At 57.1% G+C, this 18734-nt stretch overlaps 1 protein-coding gene across 1 annotated transcript; it reads right to left on the bottom strand.

Moving 5' to 3' along the window:
- Positions 1-7140: 7140 nt before the first annotated feature.
- CCDC197 (coiled-coil domain containing 197) lies at positions 7141-18407 on the bottom strand. Its single transcript, XM_070065562.2, has 6 exons — positions 18174-18407; positions 16648-16730; positions 15692-15870; positions 14533-14667; positions 11814-11930; positions 7141-7466 (listed from the first exon to the last, which is right to left on the bottom strand). The coding sequence occupies exons 1-6, from the start codon at positions 18266-18268 to the stop codon at positions 7263-7265; spliced, it is 813 nt and encodes a 270-aa protein (XP_069921663.2). The 5' UTR covers positions 18269-18407; the 3' UTR covers positions 7141-7262.
- Between the last annotated feature and the right edge of the window lie 327 nt (positions 18408-18734).

Genomic DNA, 18734 nt, shown 5'->3' with positions numbered 1-18734 from the left:
TGGCGCCATTACCAGGGTTTATTGCTCTCTCCTGGGCCCGTGGGCTGGCCGAGGACCCGACGGTGCTGGGGCTCCCAGCTGCAGGTTGGTGTGCCTGTCTGCTCAGAGCCAAGCTCTGCAGGATAGTGTTTCAAGCCTCTGCTGAGGTCACAATCCACTGACATCTTATTGGTCAAAACAGGTCACATGGCCAAGCTAGAGTCAAGAGAGGGGGCGTGGTGAGTCAGGAGGAGGACCCTGGGACTGCTAATGCAGGCTACTGTATGGGATTAGGGGTGAGGTCACCTCTTTTTTTTTTATTTTATTTTTTAGACAGGTAGAGTTAGTGAGAGAGAGACAGAGAGAAAGGTCTTCCTTCTGTTGGTTCACCCCCCAAATGGCCACTACAGCCGGCACAAGCCAGGAGCCAGGTGCTTTCTCCTGGTCTCCCATGTGGGTGCAGGGCCCAAGGACCTGGGCCATCCTCCACTGCCTTCCCGGGCCACAACAGAGAGCAGGATTGGAAGAGGAGCAACCAGGACAGAACCAGCACCCCAACCGGGACTAGAACCTGGGGTGCCGGTGCCGCAGGCAGAGGATTAGCCAAGTGAGACATGGCACCGGCCGGGGGTCACCTCTTTACTGCTCGTCCTCGCTGGGACTGTGGTCGTCCCCCCTTAGAAGCATGGCTTCGTGCACAGTTGGCTCCCACACCTGCAGATTCAGCCAACCATGCATAGAAAAGAGTCAGTGCGCTGGTTCCAGTCCCGGCTGCTCCTCTTCCAATCCAGCTCCCTGCTAATGGCCTGGAAGGGCAGTGGAGGATGGCCCAAGTGCTTGGGCCCTGCACCCATGTGGGAGACCTCGATGAAGCTCCTGGTTTTGGATCAGCCCAGCTCTGGCCATTTGGGGAGTGGATTAGGGATGGAAGACCTCTCTCTCTCTCTCTCTCTCTCTCTCTCTCTCTAACTCTGCCTCTCAAATAAATAAATTAAATCTTTAAAAATATCCATGTCCCACATGGGTGTGCTTGATTCAGTCAGCCGGGTCCTGACTGCAGTCTCCTGTCAGTGCCGAGCCTGGAGGCAGCAGCGCAGACTCCAGGAACCAAGTTCCTGCCACCACGGGAGACCTGAGTCGAGTTCCTGGTCCCCTGGTTTGGCCTTTGCGGACATTTGGGGAAGGAGCCGGTAGATGGAAGAACTCTATCCTTTCTCTGCTTCTCAAATTCCAAAGAATGCATTTGTATTGAAAACATACAGACTTCTCTTTCTAGGTACTGTTTCCTAAATAAGATGGTCTAATAGCTAGTTACACAGCAAGCACGGTGTGTCAGCCATTCTCAGTAATCCAGACATGATCTAAGGTCTCCAGGAGGGTGTCTGGGCTCAGTGCACCTGTTGCTCTATAAGGGACTTGGGCCTACAGGGCCTATACAGAGTTCATGGGAGGTTCTGGACACAACCCGCACAGGTACCAAGGGACAACTGTGTTTCCTTTCATGCTTCTTATTCATAATTTTTATTAAATTAATATTTTTGAGATACACACATATAGAGAGAGCTCCTTTTTTTTTTTTAAGGTTTATTTATTTATTTGAAAGGTAGAGTTACAGAGAAGCACAGGCAGAGAGAGAGAGAAAGAGAGAGAGGGAGAGAGAGATAGATCCTCCATCTGCTGGTTCACTCCCCAAGTGGCCACAACAGCTGGAGCTGGCCAATCCAAAGCCAGGAGCCAGGAGTTTCTTCCAGGTCTCCCACATGGGTGCAGGGCCCAAGAACCTGAACCATTGGCCGGCGCCGCGGCTCACTAGGCTAATCCTCCGCCTAGCGGCGCCGGCACACCGGGTTCTAGTCCCGGTCAGGGCGCCGGATTCTGTCCCGGTTGCCCCTCTTCCAGGCCAGCTCTCTGCTGTGGCCAGGGAGTGCAGTGGAGGATGGCCCAGGTGCTTGGGCCCTGCACCCCATGGGAGACCAGGAAAAGCACCTGGATCCTGGCTCCTGCCATCGGATCAGCGCGGTGCGCTGGCCGCAGCGCGCCGGCCGCGGCGGCCATTGGGGGGTGAACCAACGGCAAAGGAAGACCTTTCTCTCTGTCTCTCTCTCTCACTGTCCACTCTGCCTGTCAAAAAATAAAAATAATAATAATAATAAAAGAACCTGAACCATCTTCCACTGCTTTCTCGGGAGCATTAGCTGGGAGCTGGATTGGAAGTGGAGCAGCTGGGACTCGAACTGGCTCCCATATGTGATCCAGCACTGCAGGTGGTGGCTTTACCCACTATGCCACAGCGCTGGCCCCAGGGAGCTCCCTCTATTGGTTCACTCCCCAAATGCCTGCCATGGTCCAGGCTGGGAATTCAGCCCAAACCTCCCATGTGGGTGTGGCAGGGACGCAACTACTCCAGCCAGCACCAGTTGCCTCCCACGGTCTGCACTGGCAGGGAGCTGAAATCTGAAGTGGAGCTTGGACTCACATGCAGGCAATTCCACCAGTGTCGCAACACCCAGACCAAACACCCGCCCCGGGTTTTATTTTTTAAACCCTCTGCTTTTTTTCCTACTTAACTTTATACCCTATAAATCTGTTGGCTTACATTAAACATTTTTATAAATTTTTTTAATTACAAATATTTTGTAAATATTTTACATTAAATATTAAACATATTAATAGCTGCAGAATCATACGATCAGGCAGTGCTGACAAAATTTCCTGAACTCCTCCTCTGGGACGTGTAGATTTTTCCAGTCTGGACTTCTAGGGAAAACGAACGTGACTCACGTCTTTGTCCAGAAATCTATCAGCACCTGTCCTGGGCATTCTTGCTTCTGCCTGGCCAGCACCAGGGCCCCCCTCCGTCTGGTTTCCCTTGGGGGAGCCATATCTCCCCTTCTCTCTATCCATGAAGTGTGTGTGGCACCCACCCTGGACACGGAGGACGTCCACCAGCCATGAATGATTCCCCGGGCCTGGCCAATCAGAGCATGGGATCCCCTTAGTTACAGAGAAGAGCTCCGGAATGGACCTGGCGCCTGGGGCTGGCCAGCACATGGTGACGTGGCTAAGAGGCACGCGCCGCGCGGTGATCCACGCAGAGGGACCCTGGGACTTGCTCCGCAGCGGCTGTCTCTCTGCCTCGGCTTCAGGGGATCGGGCAGGAGGTGCTGGCCGCTGTCTGGTTGGTGCCGAGCCTGAGAATAAAGCCGAGGGCTAGGTGAGCGGATGGAGCCCAAAGACAAGATATACCGTCGGCTCCCGATGCAGCAGGGGCTCAAGCGAGAGGCCCCTGTCTTTCCAGTGGGAGCAGCCCAGGCCTTGCTGCTTTAGCCTAGGTCAAGCGAGTTGGCCTCTGCCACGTGGAACCACATAGCTTGGGTTTTATTAAGTTCCCGAGCCAGAGTCACTCAGCCGGGGGCCATCAACATTTTAAGGCTTTTGAGACCTCGTATCTGATTGCTTTCCAGAGTGTGTGTGCAAAGAGGGCGCTGGGCTGCAGAGCCCCAGACCTCCAGCTCACACTTTTTATCAAGGGGCAAAAATTATATGGTTGAAGTAACTGTCATGTGTACAGCTTGCTTTGTTTGGTGATTTGCTGGATACGAGCAGTTGCTGTCGTGTGTGTGTGTGTGTGTTTTCTTTGTAAGAACTCTTCCAATAACAAAAATACTGATCCCTTTTCAATTCTCCACCATTTCCTGCAGCTTGTTACTGTTAGCAATTTTTATGCGTTCTGCAGTTGACGCCTTGTCCATCTTTATGCCGTCAAAGAGCTTTTGGCTGCCACTTCGGTTGCTTCTCTTTTTCCAAAGCCCTCCCCTAAGAAAGACAGGGAGATACAGACCACACCAGCCTTGTGCTGATTTCTAGATGCCCAGGAATTCTCACTCCACGATCTCACAGTTGTCTGCCTTGGAGCCACCTGGGGAGCTTGGAAAAAATCCAGATTCCTAGGCCCCGCCCTAAAATCAGAATCTCTGAGCATCAAACCCTGGCTGTCTCTATTTTTTTAAAGCAACTATCACAGATGATTTTATTTTATTTTTAAAGATTTATTTACATATTTGAAAGTCAGAGTTACACACACACACACACACACACACAGAGGTCTTCCCTCTACTGGTTCACTCCTCAATTGGCCGCAACTGGCCGGAACTGAGCTGATCTGAAGCCAGGAGCCAGGAGCTTCTTCTGGGTCTCCCAGGTGGGTGCAGGGGCCCAAGGACTTGGGCCATCTTCTACTGCTTTCCCAGGCCATAGCAGAGAGCTGGATCGGAAGTGGAGCAGCCAGGTCTCAAACCGGCGCCTATATGGGATACTGGCACTGCAGTCCAGGGCATTAACCTGCTGTGCCACAGCGCCGGCCCCTATCACAGATGATTTTAATAAACACTAAGGTTTAAACGTCACCACTCAGCCTGGGAAAAGCAGCGGAAGATGGCCCAAGCGCTTCAGCCCCTGCACCCAAGGGGGAGACCAGGAAGAAGCTCCTGGCTCCTGGCTTTGGCCTGGCTTGGCCCTGGCTGTTGTGGCCACTTGGGGAGTGAATCAGTGATGGAAGACCTCTCTCTTTCTCTCTCTGACTGACTTTCAAATAGATGGATATATATATATATATATTTTTTTTTGGACAGGCAGAGTGGATAGTGACAGAGACAGAGACAGAGAGAAAGGTCTTCCTTTTGCCATTGGTTCACCCTCCAATGGCCACCATGGCCGGCACGCTACGGCCTGCGCACCACACTGATCCGATGGCAGGAGCCAGGTACTTCTCCTGGTCTCCCATGGGGTGTAGGGCCCAAGGACTTGGGCCATCCTCCACTGCACTCCCGGGCCACAGCAGAGAGCTGGCCTGGAAGAGGGGCAACTGGGACAGAATCTGGCGCCCCGACTGGGACTAGAACCCGGTGTGCCGGCGCCGCAAGGCAGAGGATTAGCCTAGTGAGCCGCGGCGCCGGCCGGATATTTTTTAAAGCTACCACTCCGAGTGATTGGGCTATCCCACGGTATGTGGTCTGGGGACCGGACAGTGCTGAGCTTGTCCCCAGCACCAGCCACTCCCTGAGCGCCGGCTTCTCCAGCAGGGTCTGGAGGAGGAACGTCTCCATCTGAAGTAGCGCCAAGCCGGGCCTCGCTGGCCGGTAATGAGCCCTCGGCCTCCGCAGTGCCCCAGCCCTGGCCCTTGGTGTCTGGGCTCCTGGGGTGCAGCTGGGAGGACATTTCACGAGACACCCGAGGACTTTTGTCCTCCAAATACACTCAGCAGCCTCTCTAGGCTGCCGCAGAGCCCAGGGGAAAGTGAGGCCCGAGGGAGCTTCCTGTCTGGCAAAACATGAGGGCGGGACAAAGCCAAGCCTTCAAGTGCACAGCTGCGCTGCTAAGGCCCGGTGCCTGCTGTGTGCATCTTAGGGCCCCAGCCCCCCCACAGGGGAAGCGGGGAGCTCCCAACAGACCCAGCTGCCATCAGGGAAGGCAGCTCGCTGGCCCAGCCACTGCCGCCCCAGGCCTCTGTTCCAACTGTCCTCCTCCCCAGCGCCCTGCCAAGGCACAGCAGGTGCACGGCAGGCAGGCACGAGGGGACAGAGGGACACAGAGCCCCGGCAGGCCCAGCCTCGAAGCCAGAGAAATGCATTCTGGACCCAGGAGGCCGTGCTGTGTCTGGCGACTCCCAGGAGGTGACGTGGGCGGAGCCACGCTCCCAGAACCCAGGGCCCACCCCGTTTCAGCAGGGGGAACTGGTGGTCGAGACCGAGCTGTACCCAGCCTGCGCGGGGGGCTGGGGGAAGGGTCTGCCATTGTTCTAAAGCGGCCGTTCTCAACGTGTGCTCCCTGGCCCAGCAGCACCAGTGTCACCTGGGACTTGGAAACCACACACGTTGGTCTGCTCGGACACTCTGGAAGTGACCCAGCTCGTGTGGCCATGAGACTCCTGCTGCACAGTCACTGGGACCACCCCTGCCTGAGGCTCTGCCCAGGGAAGGTGGATGGGTGGGGACTTCAGCTCTCCTGGGAGACAGCAGGCCAAACAGGGCCTGAGGGCGCTCCCCGTGCCTGGCCTCTGGGCCTGTCTCAACCCCAAGTGGGCCTCAGCCACCTTCTGTTTGCCCAGCGGGAAGTCTCTCCCTCCAGGTTCCCTCAGGAGAGCAGGCCCCACTCGCCTCCTTCCTCAAGTTCAGCTTCCTAATCAATGCCCAAGCCCCCGCCCCCTCTGAGCCTCTGCCCTGCCCCCTCAGTGTTATTGACAGAATCTCTGCACCTTTCAAGTTCGTTTGCTGCTGTTCACAGCTCCATAGCTGCTCTTTATCTTATTTTTTAAATATGTATTTATTTTAGTTGAAAATAAAGTTACAGAGGGAGATAGATAGATAGATAGATAGATAGATAGATAGATAGATAGATAATCTTCACTCCCCAAATGGCTACAACAGCCAGGACTGGACCAGGTTGAAGCCAGGAGCCTGGAACTCCATCTGGGTCTCCCACGTGGGCAGCAGGGGTCCAAGGCCTCGGGCCATCTTCTGCTGCTTTCCCAGGCTGTTAGCTGAGAGCTGGATTGGAAGTGGAGCAGCTGGGACGTGAACCGGTGTCCGTGTGGGTTTGCCAGTGCTGCAGGTGGCAGCTCTACCTGCTGCGCCACAGCGCCACGCTCTTGGCTTCAAGCCCTTACCTGAGTAAGCTGCAGATGTCACCCACATGCCACAACAGAGCCAGGCCACGCTGCCCGCCGTGTAGACCAGGCTCCTCTGATGCTGACCTGTGGACGCCAGGCTGGAGGAGGGCCCCCTCACAGGTGCTCTCACCCAATTTTACAGGCAGGAAAACCAGCCGAGCCCAGAGAGGCCTCCCCGATGGAGCCATTCCTCCCCAGCGGCCCGGAGGCCCTCGGGTGGTCAGAAGGCCCGGCTTGGTCTTCAGCCTCTGAAACAGGTCACTGGACGCCTTCTAGATTCCACGCCCCGGATGCCTGCCCAGTGTGTGTGGGGGCTGGGGGCTCCTTGCCAGGTGCCCCTGACTCGTGTGTCCCACAGCCCAGATCCTGGGATTTAGGAGCGTGTGGTCTCACCTGGGACCCAGGGCGCTCCCCTCCTCCCTGCTGCTTCAGTCCTGGGCAAGCCCCACCTTGACCGCTGCTGATAGCCCCAGGGCGGGGAGCAAGACCCCCTCAGTCCCAGCCCTCTCGCTGCCCCCTCTCCCACCCCTGGGGACGGAGGTGGCGCAGCAAGCAGGCCGAGGGAGGCGCTGAGGAGCTGGCTGTGTTGCTGCAGAGCCCGCGAGGCCGCGCCCGCTCAGCAGGGGCTGGAGCGCCCCGAGGTCTGGGCGCTGGGAAACGGGGCTCTGGGAGTTGGGTGCTGGCTGCCCGCGCCCCTCCTAAAGGACCTGGGGGAACTTCCGGGCCTGTGGCTCTTGAGGCTGTCCCCCGACCAGCACTCTCTGGGTTCCGCGAGCAGCGAGAGGATTCTCACCGTCTCCATCTTGTCCAATATAAATTCCTGCGGGGGAAAGTCGGTCTCTGTCAGCCACAGCGCTCTGGGCCCTGGACGCCGCGGCCCAGGGATCGAGCCCCCATCCGTGGTTGACCTGCGTCTGCTTTAAGTGGCACGGGGTGCGTGGCACAGGACACGGTGTCAATGCCACAGGCTGAGTGGCTTGCAGCCCACAGTGGTAGAGCCGGGTGCCCAGGAGTTTAGATCCACCCCGAATGTGGCTTCCTGGCCCTTTTCACTCTTCCTCCAAGAAGCTCACCCTGACTGCCCGGAGATCACTTATTTCCCAAGGACCAGGCGAGCCTTCATCTCCTCCCACTTCCACCTCTTTAGCCGAGTGCATTGGTGGTTTCTGAGTGACTGACAGATGTCGGCCCAGAGGCCTGATGCGGTAGTTGTGGGAGACCCTCGGGACCTTATGACATCACCATGCACTGTCTTCCTTTTTCGTAGGAGGAAGTTGAAGCGAACACCCGGGGCTGGTTAGACATACATGGCCTCGCCCATCCCCTGTGCAGTGTGGATGGGCTGATGCCAACTGTGTGGACTTCAGTGTGACGGTGTCCCCAGAACTGTGTCACACAGCGTGCCGTTCCTCAGAAAGCTAAACACAGACGCACCCTATAACCAGGCACCCACTCCTGAGTCCGTGTCCAAGGGAAATGAGTCTGTCCTTGGAGAGACAGCTGTCCTCCTGCTTACTGCAGGGCTGGTCTCAACAGCCAAGACCCGGAAACAGCCGCCATGGCTGCCACGGCCTCCCGCTGATTTATGAACAGAGAAAATGCGGTGCGCGAGCACCCTGGACAAAGGGTGACGTCTCATTGTTTGCAGCAACATGGATGGAACCGGGGGTTGATATGTTAAGAGAAAGAAGCCAAGCACAAGAGGCCATCATCACCTGGTCTCACTCCCGTCTGGAGTCTAAAACATCGGTTATCTTGGGCCCGGCGCTGTGGCATAGCTGGTAAACCTGCCACAGTCGACATTGACATCCCACAGGAGTGCGTGTCCTGGCGGCTCTATCTTCGATCCAGCTCCCTGCCAATGGCCTGGGACAAGCAGCAGCAGGTGACCCAAGTCTTTGGGCCCCTGCCACCCACATGGGAGACCTGATGAAGCTCCTGGCTTCAGCCTGGCCCAGCCAGCCCCAGCTGTTGTGGCCATTTGAGGAGTGAACCAATGGATGGAAGACCTCTCTCAATATTTCTCTCTCTGATTCTCCTTCTCTCTCTATAACTCTGACTTTCAAATAGATAAGTATTTTTAAAAATAGGCGATCTCATAGAAATTAAAAATCTAATAGTGGTTACCAGAGACGGGAGACAAAGTGGGGGGGGAGGGACGGGGACAGGTGGGCTGGTGCATAGTTAGTTCATAGCTGTCTAGGAGTAAGAAGCTCAAGGGTGCGACTGCACGGGGGGAAGGGTGCCTGCAGATAATGCGCACTTCATGAAACCTAGAAGATAGGATTTGGGATGCTTTCACTGGAGAGAAATGCTACATGCCTGAAAGGATAGAGCATTTAGTACGATTGGATATGACACAACAGATATAGGTAGCAGAACATCACATTAGTGGCTGGTGTTGTGGCGTAGCGGGAAAAGCTGCTGCCTGTGATGTCAGCATCCCATATGGGCTCCGGTTTATGTCCCAGCTGCTCCGCTTCTGATCCAGCTCCCTGCTAATGCACCTGGGAAAAGCAGTGGGAGACCCAGAAGAAGCTCCTGGCTCCCGGCTTCCCTGGCCGCTGTGGCCATTTGGGGAGTGAACCAGTGGATGGAACGTCATTCTCTCTGTCTCTCCCTCTTTATCTATAACTCTGCCTTTCAAATAAATAAATATATCTTTTAAAAAAATCACATTATTCCCCATAAATATGTACTATTTTAATTTATATATATCTCAAGATTTTTTTAAATCATAATTTCAAATTCTGAAGTCAAACAAAAAAGAAATAAAAAATTCCTGCAAAGTTTTCGCAGTGAACACAGCAGTGCCATGTAAGAGGAGACGCTCGGCTGACTGGAATGGATTGAGAGTCCAGAGTAGACTTTTGTGTCATGGCCGATTGGCTTCTGACGAAGGTACTAAGACAGTGCAACAGGCAAACAACAGTTTGTGCAACAAACAGCATCCGTGCAACCGCCTGACCTTGCACGAAAGAAGGAAGTAGGGTCCCTGCTTCCCTCCGTAAACAAAAATCCACTGAAACAGACCCCAGGCCTAACATGTGGAGCTACATGTAGAACTTCTGCAAGAAAACATTGGTGTGAATGTTCACGACCTTGGATTAGGCATGGCTTTCTTAGGACATCGGAGTCCAAGCAAACAAAAACAAGCAAAGGCCAAATGTTGGATTTCATCAGAACCGTAACCGGCTGTGCTCAAAGGGCACCCTTAAAGAGACAGGCATCATGGAACAGAGGTGAAGCCGGGGCCTGCGAAACCCGCAGCCCACATTGGAGTCCTGGAACGGATGTCTGCCTCGGCTCTGACCCGAGAAGCCGCAGCCGGTGGCTCTAGCGCTCGGGTCCCTGCTGGGCCTGGGGGAGACCTGGATGGAGGTCCCAGCTCTGGCTCAGCCTGGCCCGGCCCTGGCTGCGGTGGGCAGAGGGAAGTGAATGAGTGAATGGGAGATGTGTCTCCCTCCCTCTCTCTGTCACACTGCTTTTCAATAACAAACACACTTGTAAAAGGGAAACCATCGAGAAATAAATAAGCTAACCCCAGAGTGGGAGGAAACACTGTGAAAACAGGTGTTTGGTGACAGAGAACTATCTAGAGCATCAAACAACCATAAAAAGACAAATTCTCCCACTTTAGGATGGGGCCAAGGCTCGTGTGGGCATCTCTCCAGAGAGGAGATGCAGCCGGCCGGCAAGCACATGGGATACCCTCCACGCCACCAGCCATGGGGAATGTGGGTCCATGCCACAGTGGGGTGCCACTGCACTGGGGTGGCTAAACCACAAGACAGACAACGCCAAGTGCTGACCGGATGCGGAGCCATTAGAACCCTCGCGCCGCGATGGGGGGGTGTGAGTGTGTCAGCCACTTTGGGAAACAGGCTGGCAGTTCCTGAAAACGTTGCACACAGATGTCACGTGACTCTACCGTACCCCCCCCCCCCCCAGGTGTGTTCCCAAGAGAACTGAGAGCATATGTCTGCACAAAAACCCGCACGGAAATGTTCACAGCGACACTCCCGACTGCCTCCACGTGTGTCCACCAGGTGGTATGTGTCTGCACCAGGAAACATCACTCAGCCCTCAAAAAGAACACAACACCCATTCGCTCTGCAACACGGATGCACCTTGCAAACACACTGCATACAAGAGAAACTAGATGCAAGGTCCATCTTTTGGGGGTGGTGAGAGTAGTGATGAGTAGTGATGCCTGCAATTCTGACTAGACTGGAGTGCGCACATTGAAAGGGTAAATTTCATGGTGTGTGAATTACACCTCAGGGAAGTTACTGTTTTAAGAGCACGCATGCTCTGTTGCCACCTGAAGCCGTTGTTAAGGACTGAGCAGAGTCTGGTCCTGGTGGGGACAGTGAAGAGGGGACGCGCGGCGGCCTCGGCCGGACATCGGAAGTTTAAGTGTAGGACCCTGAGCCGAAGGCTCCTCAGCCCCTGACACGCCCCCTCCAGGTGCACACGTGGCTGATGTGTGCCTGTTTGCAGGTGTGTCTATTTCATGCACACGTGGAAATGCACGTTATGAAAATGCTGTGCTTGGATTTCAAAATTCTTTGGCACCAAACTAAACATATTTAAAAAATTTTTAACTTCTTAAAAAAATTTGCTTAGTCCAGAGGCAGAGAGATGGCAGCGGGGACCGGGGGTGAGGGGACAGAGAGACACACAGAGATCTTCCATCTGCTGGTCGACTTCCCCAATGTTTGCAGTGGCTGGGACCAGAATGGGACAGAGCCAGGAGCCAGCAACTCAATCCGGGTCTCCCTGCTCAAGCCATTGCTGCTGTCTCCCAGGGTCTACACTGGCAGGGCAGCTGGGGCAGGACTGAAACCCAGGCGCTCAGTCTGGGATGCAGGCATCGCAACAGTTTCTAACCACGAGGCCAAACGCTTACCCGAAAATCAGTGGACCTTCAACTGCATCTTCCACCTTCAGTAGTACTGTAGTTCACAACTTACATGGCACGTGGATGTGGGGTTGCAGGAGAAGACCCTCGGTGCCCCTACCACCCCAACATTCTCGCCTAGTGGTTGAGACTCACAGAGACCCCACGTAGCCACAGAGGAGGGGGTTGGTAAGACCCAGGACGGGCTCAGGCAGGCGCTGGCCCCGGGGCAGCAGGGGCTCCACGGACCCCGTCTGTGCTCACCTTGATCAGCTCAAGCTGGGAGAAGAGGCCCACGCTTTCGGGCTTGCGGTGGGGGCCGGGGTGGCACCGCCGGGCCATACTGTTGATGAGCAGCTGTGCTGTGCTGAGCTGCTGGCTCTGCTGGGGGAGGGGCGGAGGCTCAGCCCGCTCCCTGGGGCCCTGGGCCCCCGGCCTGGAGCCTGGCCTGGACTCCACAGCCCCAGGGGCTTGAGGGAGGGAGGCTGGGCTAACGCCCTTTGAAGGGTCGCCCTAGCTGGAGACAGCCATGGCCCTGGCCTGGGGGTGTGGAGGAACCCCATGTTCCTCATTTGGGCAGCACTGGGCCTGGACTTCAGGCCTCCAGGACCATGGTCAGCTGTGGCAGCCTTGACTCTCTGCTTAGAAAGGCCTGGAAGGGACTCTCCGAATGTGGCCATTTTAGCCCTGCTCAGCCCTGTGGTTGGCGGTCAGCTGCCTCCAGACCCCAGCCCTTGTGTCTTCCAGACTCGGAGCCACAGGGCCTGGCCAGTCGGGGCTTCAGAAGGTCCCACAGTCAGTCAGTGACCGCAGCCCGCCTCAGGGGAGCGTGCCCAGCACAGCTCTGCCCCTGGCCTTGGTCCCCGCGTGCTCCCTGCAGTCCCTGAGGCCAGAAGAGCAGACGGTGCCTTGGGTGTGCTGAGACCCAGGCCGGGGCCGGCACAGGGCAGCACGCATGTCTGCCCGTGGACTTGGGCCGAGACGTGTTCCTTCTGAGCTCGCGTTCCCCACCTGCGGGATGGCTGTGGGGAGAACCCGGGCCAGGAGTGCCGCCTCCGCTCAGCCCGGTGCTGAGTGCAGCCGGAACTGATCAGAGACAGTCATGAGGACGACAGAGTGCAGAGCGGCCCTGCGCGGAGTTCCCTCCCTGCCAGCACAGATACTGGACAAGGCCGGCTCAGCCCCCAGCAGTGCGGGGCCCCAGCACTGGTCCTGCAGATCCCTGCTTGGTCCTTCCCTCTTGGCCTCAGTCCTCCCATCTGTAAAGGGGATCTGCCCCACCTCAGAGAGCCCTCTAGAAACCCACCAGCTGGAGAGTGATTCCTGTGTGTGTGTGTGTGTGTGCCTCTGTGTACCTGTGCCTTTATGTGTGTGTGCCTGTGTTTACCTGCGTCTTTATGTGTGTGTGTCTGTGGGGTGTGTGTGTGCATGTCTGCCTCTGTGTTTACCTGTGTCTTTATGTGTGTGTGTGCCTGTGTTTACCTGTGTCTTTATATGTGTGTGTGCCTCTGTGTTTACCTGTGTCTTTGTGTCTTTGTGTGTCCAGGTGTGTGTCTGTGTCTTCACATCTGTGTCTTTACGCGTGTGTGTGTGTGTTGTGTCTATGTCTTCATGTGTGCCTGTGTCTTTACATGTCAGTTGTGTGTCTGTATGTGTGTACCAGTGTGTTGTGTGTCATGTCTGTGTGTCCATGCGTATATGTGTCATCATGTGTGCCTGTGTCTTTACCTGTGTTTGTTGTGTGTCTTGCATTTATGTCTGTGTGTCCATGTGTACTTGTGTCTCTACATGTGTGTCTGATGTGTGTGTGTATGTGTGTCTAAGTATATGTGTGCCATCATGCGTATGTCTTTATGTGTGGGTCTTTTGTATGTATGTATGTGGTACATGTGTATGTGTGTGTCTGTGTTCATTTGTATTTGTGTCTCTACGTGTGTGTTTGTTGTGTGTCTGTATATGTGTCCATGTGTTTCTGTGTCTTTTCTACATGTATCGGTTGTGTGTCTGTCTGTATGTATATGTGTGTCTGTTGTGTGTCTCTCTGTGTGTCTGTGTGTATTTGTGTCATCATGTGTGTCTGTGTCTTTACATGTGTTTATTGTATGTTTGTATTTGTGTCTGTGTGTCCGTGTCTACTTGGTCTTTACACGTGTGTCTGTTGTGTGTCCAAGTGTATCTGTGCCATCAGTGTATGTCTTTACATGTGTGTCTGTTGTGTGTATGTGTGTGTCTATGTGTACCTGTGTCTTTACATGTGTGTGTCTGGTGTATGCTTCTGTCTGTATGTGTGTCCATGTATATCTGTGTTTTTCCGTGTGTGTCTGTGTCTACATGTGTATGTCTATCTGGTGTGTGTCTGTGTCTGTGTGTGATGGGAGTGAGGACAGCTGAGGAGGCAGCAGTCCCCAGCTTTCACCCTGCCCCGAGCCAGCAGCCTGGACTCACGAGGTGGCTCTGGGCGTGTGTCTGTGTCTACATGTCTGTGTCTACACGTGTGTGTCTGGGTGTGTGTCCGTGTCTGTGTCTACATGTGTGTGTCTATCTGGTGTGTGTCTGTGTCTGTGTGTGATGGGAGTGAGGACAGCTAGGAGGCAGCAGTCCCCAGCTTTTGCCCCGCCCCGAGCCAGCAGCCTGGACTCACGAGGTGGCTCTGGGCGTGTGTCTGTGTCTACTTGTGTGTGTCTGTATTTTGTCCGTGTATGTCTGTGTCTACACGTGTGTGTCTGTGTCTGTGTGTGATGGGAGTGAGGACAGCAGAGGAGGCAGTAGTCCCCAGCCTCCGCCCCGCCCCGAGCCAGCAGCCTGGACTCACGAGGTGGCTCTGGGCGTGTGTCTGTGTCTACTTGTGTGTGTCTGTATTTTGTCCATGTATGTCTGTGTCTACACGTGTGTGTCTGTGTCTGTGTGTGATGGGAGTGAGGACAGCAGAGGAGGCAGCAGTCCCCAGCCTCCGCCCCGCCCCGAGCCAGCAGCCTGGACTCACGAGGTGGCTCTGGGTGTGCGTCTGCGGGTCGCAGTCAGCGTCTCCCCGGCAGGCGGTGCCGCGCCCCAGCCGTCGGCACTGCGCGTGCTTGCGGTGACACTTCTTCTGCAGCTGGCAAAGCCGGATCTTGAGGCTCTGCAGGCAGAGGGGCGTGGTCTTGGGGAGCAAACCCCGCAGGGCATGGTCCTGCGCTGGGGCCGGGGCCGGGAGCCCACTGCCCGCGGTGACTGAAGGCAGCGCGAGAGGCAGAAGGGGCCCGTCCCACTGACTGGCTCCTCGGCACAGCCAGAGCACGAGGCCCGTGCCCCTCCAGCCTCAGGGGCCGCCGGGCTGCAGCGGGTCTGCGTGGCTCAGGCCGGTACCCTGCCCTGGGCGGGCCCTCGGGCAGAGAGTCGGGGATCGCAGGGTGTGTGCAGGTCCCTTGCCTCTCTGAGGGGGCCTTTGCTGCTGTTGGCATTGGAGAACAGCACGGGCAGGGCTCAGGTGCAAAACTCCAAGGGGCCCCGAGAGGCTCGGTCGTAATTGGGCAGGATTTCCATGCAATGTTTTTAAATCATCGAAGTGTGTGAAGAAAATTCCATGAGGACTAAATCAGAGTTTGAAGAGAAAATGGGATCCGACCCCACAGGTGCACAGTCCCCTCACTGGGCCTCCCCTCGCCCTGGGCCTGGAGCTGCCGGTTTAGAAAAGCAACAGAGTGATGTAGGTGCGCAGCGCCGCCACTAGAGGGCAGAGATTCTCCACCTCTTCCACGTGGCCCCGCGGGACCAGGATAGGATCCTGGCAATTCTGGTGGCTGCCTGGAATTGCCCAGGTGGGTTCCTCTGCCCGGAAGCCCCTCCCACTCCTACTGGAGACCAATTAGCTCGCAGCCGCCATTTCCCAGATGAGGAAACTGAGGCACAGAGAGGACACAAACCAGTCATGGGCCGGGCAGTGGCTGAGTTGGGGTCTGAACCCCAGTCTGTCTGGACCCAGCCTCGGGGCTTCTCCACAGCACCAGCTGAGCCCAGGAATCAGCCAGCTGAAGGGGCGCACCAGCGGGGCCCCGGAGAGGCGACCCCAGCCAGACCTCGGAGGGGCAGCCCAGTGTGCAGAGGAGAGGACCCGCTCCAGCTCCCGGGAGCCGGGGGAACACCAGGCTTCGGGCGGTGCTTACCGGCATGAGAGCCCTGTGGCTGTCTTCCAGGGACTGCAGCCTCTGGTGCACGTCCTGGTTCATCTGGGAGAAGGCCTGCAGCCGTGCCTGGACGTCCTGCCTGGCTGACAGCAGCTGCCCGTAGTGTTCGACCAAGCCTTTCACCAGCGCCGTCTCGGGCTCCCCCGGGGCCTTGCAGCCTGGGGAGACGGGGCCGCGGGCATGGGTGGGCAGCTCCGCGGTGGGGGACGCTAACAGCACGGGTAACAGTAGACTAGCATAGAAATTAGGATAGGACACAACATAAACCCCGATAAAAACCCCGTAAAACAAAACAAGCAAATCTGATTCAGAAGCCCCCGTACTCTTGGTTAATAACAGCAAAACCGGACCCAAAGCTAAAGACGAACGAAGTGCAATCATCCCTGAGATGCACGGGGTGTGGCCCAGGGCCCCTCGGATGCCAGGGGGCTCACGTCCCCCCGAGACGGCAGGGAGATCTGCATGGAAGTCACGCAATGTCTCTGCACACTGTGCCTCATGGCTCGGCGACCCATCTTCCTAACGCAGCGGGAGCACCGTGAGACCAGTCCTTCCCCGGACTCGTGCAGGGGGTGGCGAGGAGCAAGGTCCACCTGCGGCTGGGGAAGCCGCAGACCCAGAGAGGCAGCGGAAGTGAGAATCGGAGGCCGGGCGCTTACTGGGTGACAGCTAAAGCCCGGGCCGTGCTCCGTGCTTATAGAAGGCGACTTCACCTAGTCCACCTGTTCCCATTGTGCAGGTAAAGAAACCGAGCCCCGGAGACTCGCCGAGGCCAGGCCCTCAGCCATGGTGAGGGTGGGCCCTGCCCCAGGCAGTCCAACTCAGCACCGGGCCCTTCTCCACCACAGGGGAGTCGGCCTCTGTGGAGCCCCATTCTGCAGGTGAGTAGCTGGAGGCCACAGGGCCCCAGAGGGGGAGGCTGGGCTTGTACCTACCCGTGGGGATTTTCCCAAGCACCTGGATCAGGTAGTCTTCAAACACCTTGTGCTTCTCCACTTCTCTTTCCAGCTTCCGCTGCCTGTAGAGCCAGACGGGAGGGTGGGCAGGGCGTTGCGAGGCCCTCTCTTGGGGTCTCCTGCCCACACCTGTGCCGGGCTGGCCCCTACACCTTATCAGGTGGCCACTGAGCGAGCAGTCTCTCCACCCCCATGTTACTGGACAGCAAACTGAGCCCGAAACAGGAGGAGGGCTTGGGGGAAAGTGAAGGTCAGGCCTTCCTGGTGCCAGGAATCGGCACCTGTCCTGGCAGCCGGGCAGGTGGCGGCCGAGGCCCCTCCCAGGAGAGACACTCCTCCTCCTAGGGGGTGCCCCTGGCCGGTGCTTCACCTCTCGGCCCTGGCCTGTCCACACAGGGGGTGCCCAGCACTCAGCAGCGCTCGGGCTGAGCTCAGGGCCTCCACCCAGCCCCACGCGTGGCTCTCGGAGCAGTTCACAGGCGAGACCCTCGGGCACCTGCTCCGGGCCAGCCAAGGAGAACACGAAGGGCAGAGGGCGGAGAGGGCCTGGGCTGGCCACCCGGCTGAGCCCACGCACCACCCTGGCGCCGATGGCGGCTACCGTGGGGGTCTCTGGGGAACCACTGAGTGAGCCGGGCCAGGCGCTCAGCCTCCCTGGAGCCCGTTTTCTCATCTGTTCAGTCCTGAAAAATGCAGGGAAATCATCTTTTCCACGTGGACACGGGCCCTGGGAGTCCCTGTGGTGCAAACCTCATCAGGCCCAGACATCGCCTGAGGACGTGACGCGAGGGCGGGGACTTGGCTGTGTAGCTCTGCTCACGGGCGCATGCCTTGTGGGTGGCCTGAAAATTGGGGCATCCCTGGGTGGCATGAGGGCCAAAGGTCTCCACCTGGAGCCGGGGCACCAGGGCTGGACTTGCAGCCGTGGTTAAACCACCTCTTGCAACACCCACAGCCCATAGCGGAGAGCCGGTTCCAGTCCTGGCTGCTCCACTTCCAACCCAGCTTCCTGCTAACGCTCCTGGGAAAGCAGCCGAAGCCGGCCCAGGCGCTTGGGCTCCTGCACCCATGTGGGAGACCCAGATGGAGCTCCAGGCTCTGAGCTTCAGCCTGACCCAGTCCTGACTGTTGTGGGCATTTGGGGAGCGAACCAGCAGGTGGAAGATCTCTCTGTCTCTCCCCTCTGTCACTCTGCCTTTTAAATAAAGGAGTTTTTTAGGTTTTGGATTTTGTCGTTGTTTTAAGGAACCAGGGCACCGACCTCGCAGACTGACTTCAGGGGGTGGGGTGGGGGTAGCACAGGGAGGCCCCTCGCACCACTCCCCACGGTGTGTAGACTCAGCCTGCAAAGTCAGGCTGAGGACCAAGGACACGGCCTCGCCTGTCATCCCTCCCCAGCCCCCACAACGGCATCTCCCCTGCCTGGGCCTCCCATGGGCTCAGTCTCAGTGGGGCTGGGGCTGGGGCTGGGGCGGGGACACAGCACTGTCAGGGACGGCTCATACTTAGCCCGCAGCTGGCAGAGCTCCTGCGCCAGCGCCTGCAGCTCCTCGTCCTCATTGCCGGGGTGGCTGCGGGCAGCTCCCCAGCCTGCGTCCATGGCCGCCGGCTCTGCCCCTCACTGGCTGGGGGCCAGGCAGGAGGGTCGCAGCTCCCAGAGCAATCACAGCAGCCACCTCCTCTTCGAAGCCTCGGGAAAGTCCTCCAGAGCCGGGGCTCGCGTTCCCACTGCACAGAGAGACAGAGGCTCAGAGCGGGCTGTGGCCAGCTCAAGGTCAAACAGCAGGACTGGGTTTGAACTTGGGGCTCATGAAATCCAAAGTCTGGGGTCTGTGCGCGGCACCCCTAATTCTCAGGGAACCCCATATGCTGTTCCGTAGTGGCCTCAGTGCCCTTGCTGTCCCGTCACTGGTGTGGCCTGGTCACCACCAAGTCTCATCCTGGGCACCAGGATGCAGGGGGCCTTCCACCAGGGATACCGGGAAGGGGTCACAGGTCAGAGCCGGGGATCATAGGTAAGAGCCAGGGGTCATAGGTCAGAGCTGGGGCTCACTCAGAGCCCAGCC

This window comes from Oryctolagus cuniculus, chromosome 20 (assembly GCF_051225735.1).
Source record: "Oryctolagus cuniculus isolate XC-2025 breed Fujian yellow rabbit chromosome 20, ASM5122573v1, whole genome shotgun sequence".
Classification (NCBI taxonomy): Eukaryota; Metazoa; Chordata; class Mammalia; order Lagomorpha; family Leporidae; genus Oryctolagus; species Oryctolagus cuniculus.
This window is presented reverse-complemented; position numbering and strand designations above follow the sequence as displayed.

Bases quoted from the DNA above. Each gene is read 5' to 3' on its own strand.
- CCDC197 (XM_070065562.2), bottom strand. From the start codon at position 18,268: ATGGACGCAGGCTGGGGAGCTGCCCGCAGCCACCCCGGCAATGAGGAC. The intron at 16,731-18,173 runs GTATGAGCCGTC...CTGGCTCTACAG, and splicing joins CTCTGCCAGCTGCGGGCTAA to GCAGCGGAAGCTGGAAAGAG. The intron at 14,668-15,691 runs GTAAGCACCGCC...CTCTGCCTGCAG, and splicing joins GCCACAGGGCTCTCATGCCG to AGCCTCAAGATCCGGCTTTG.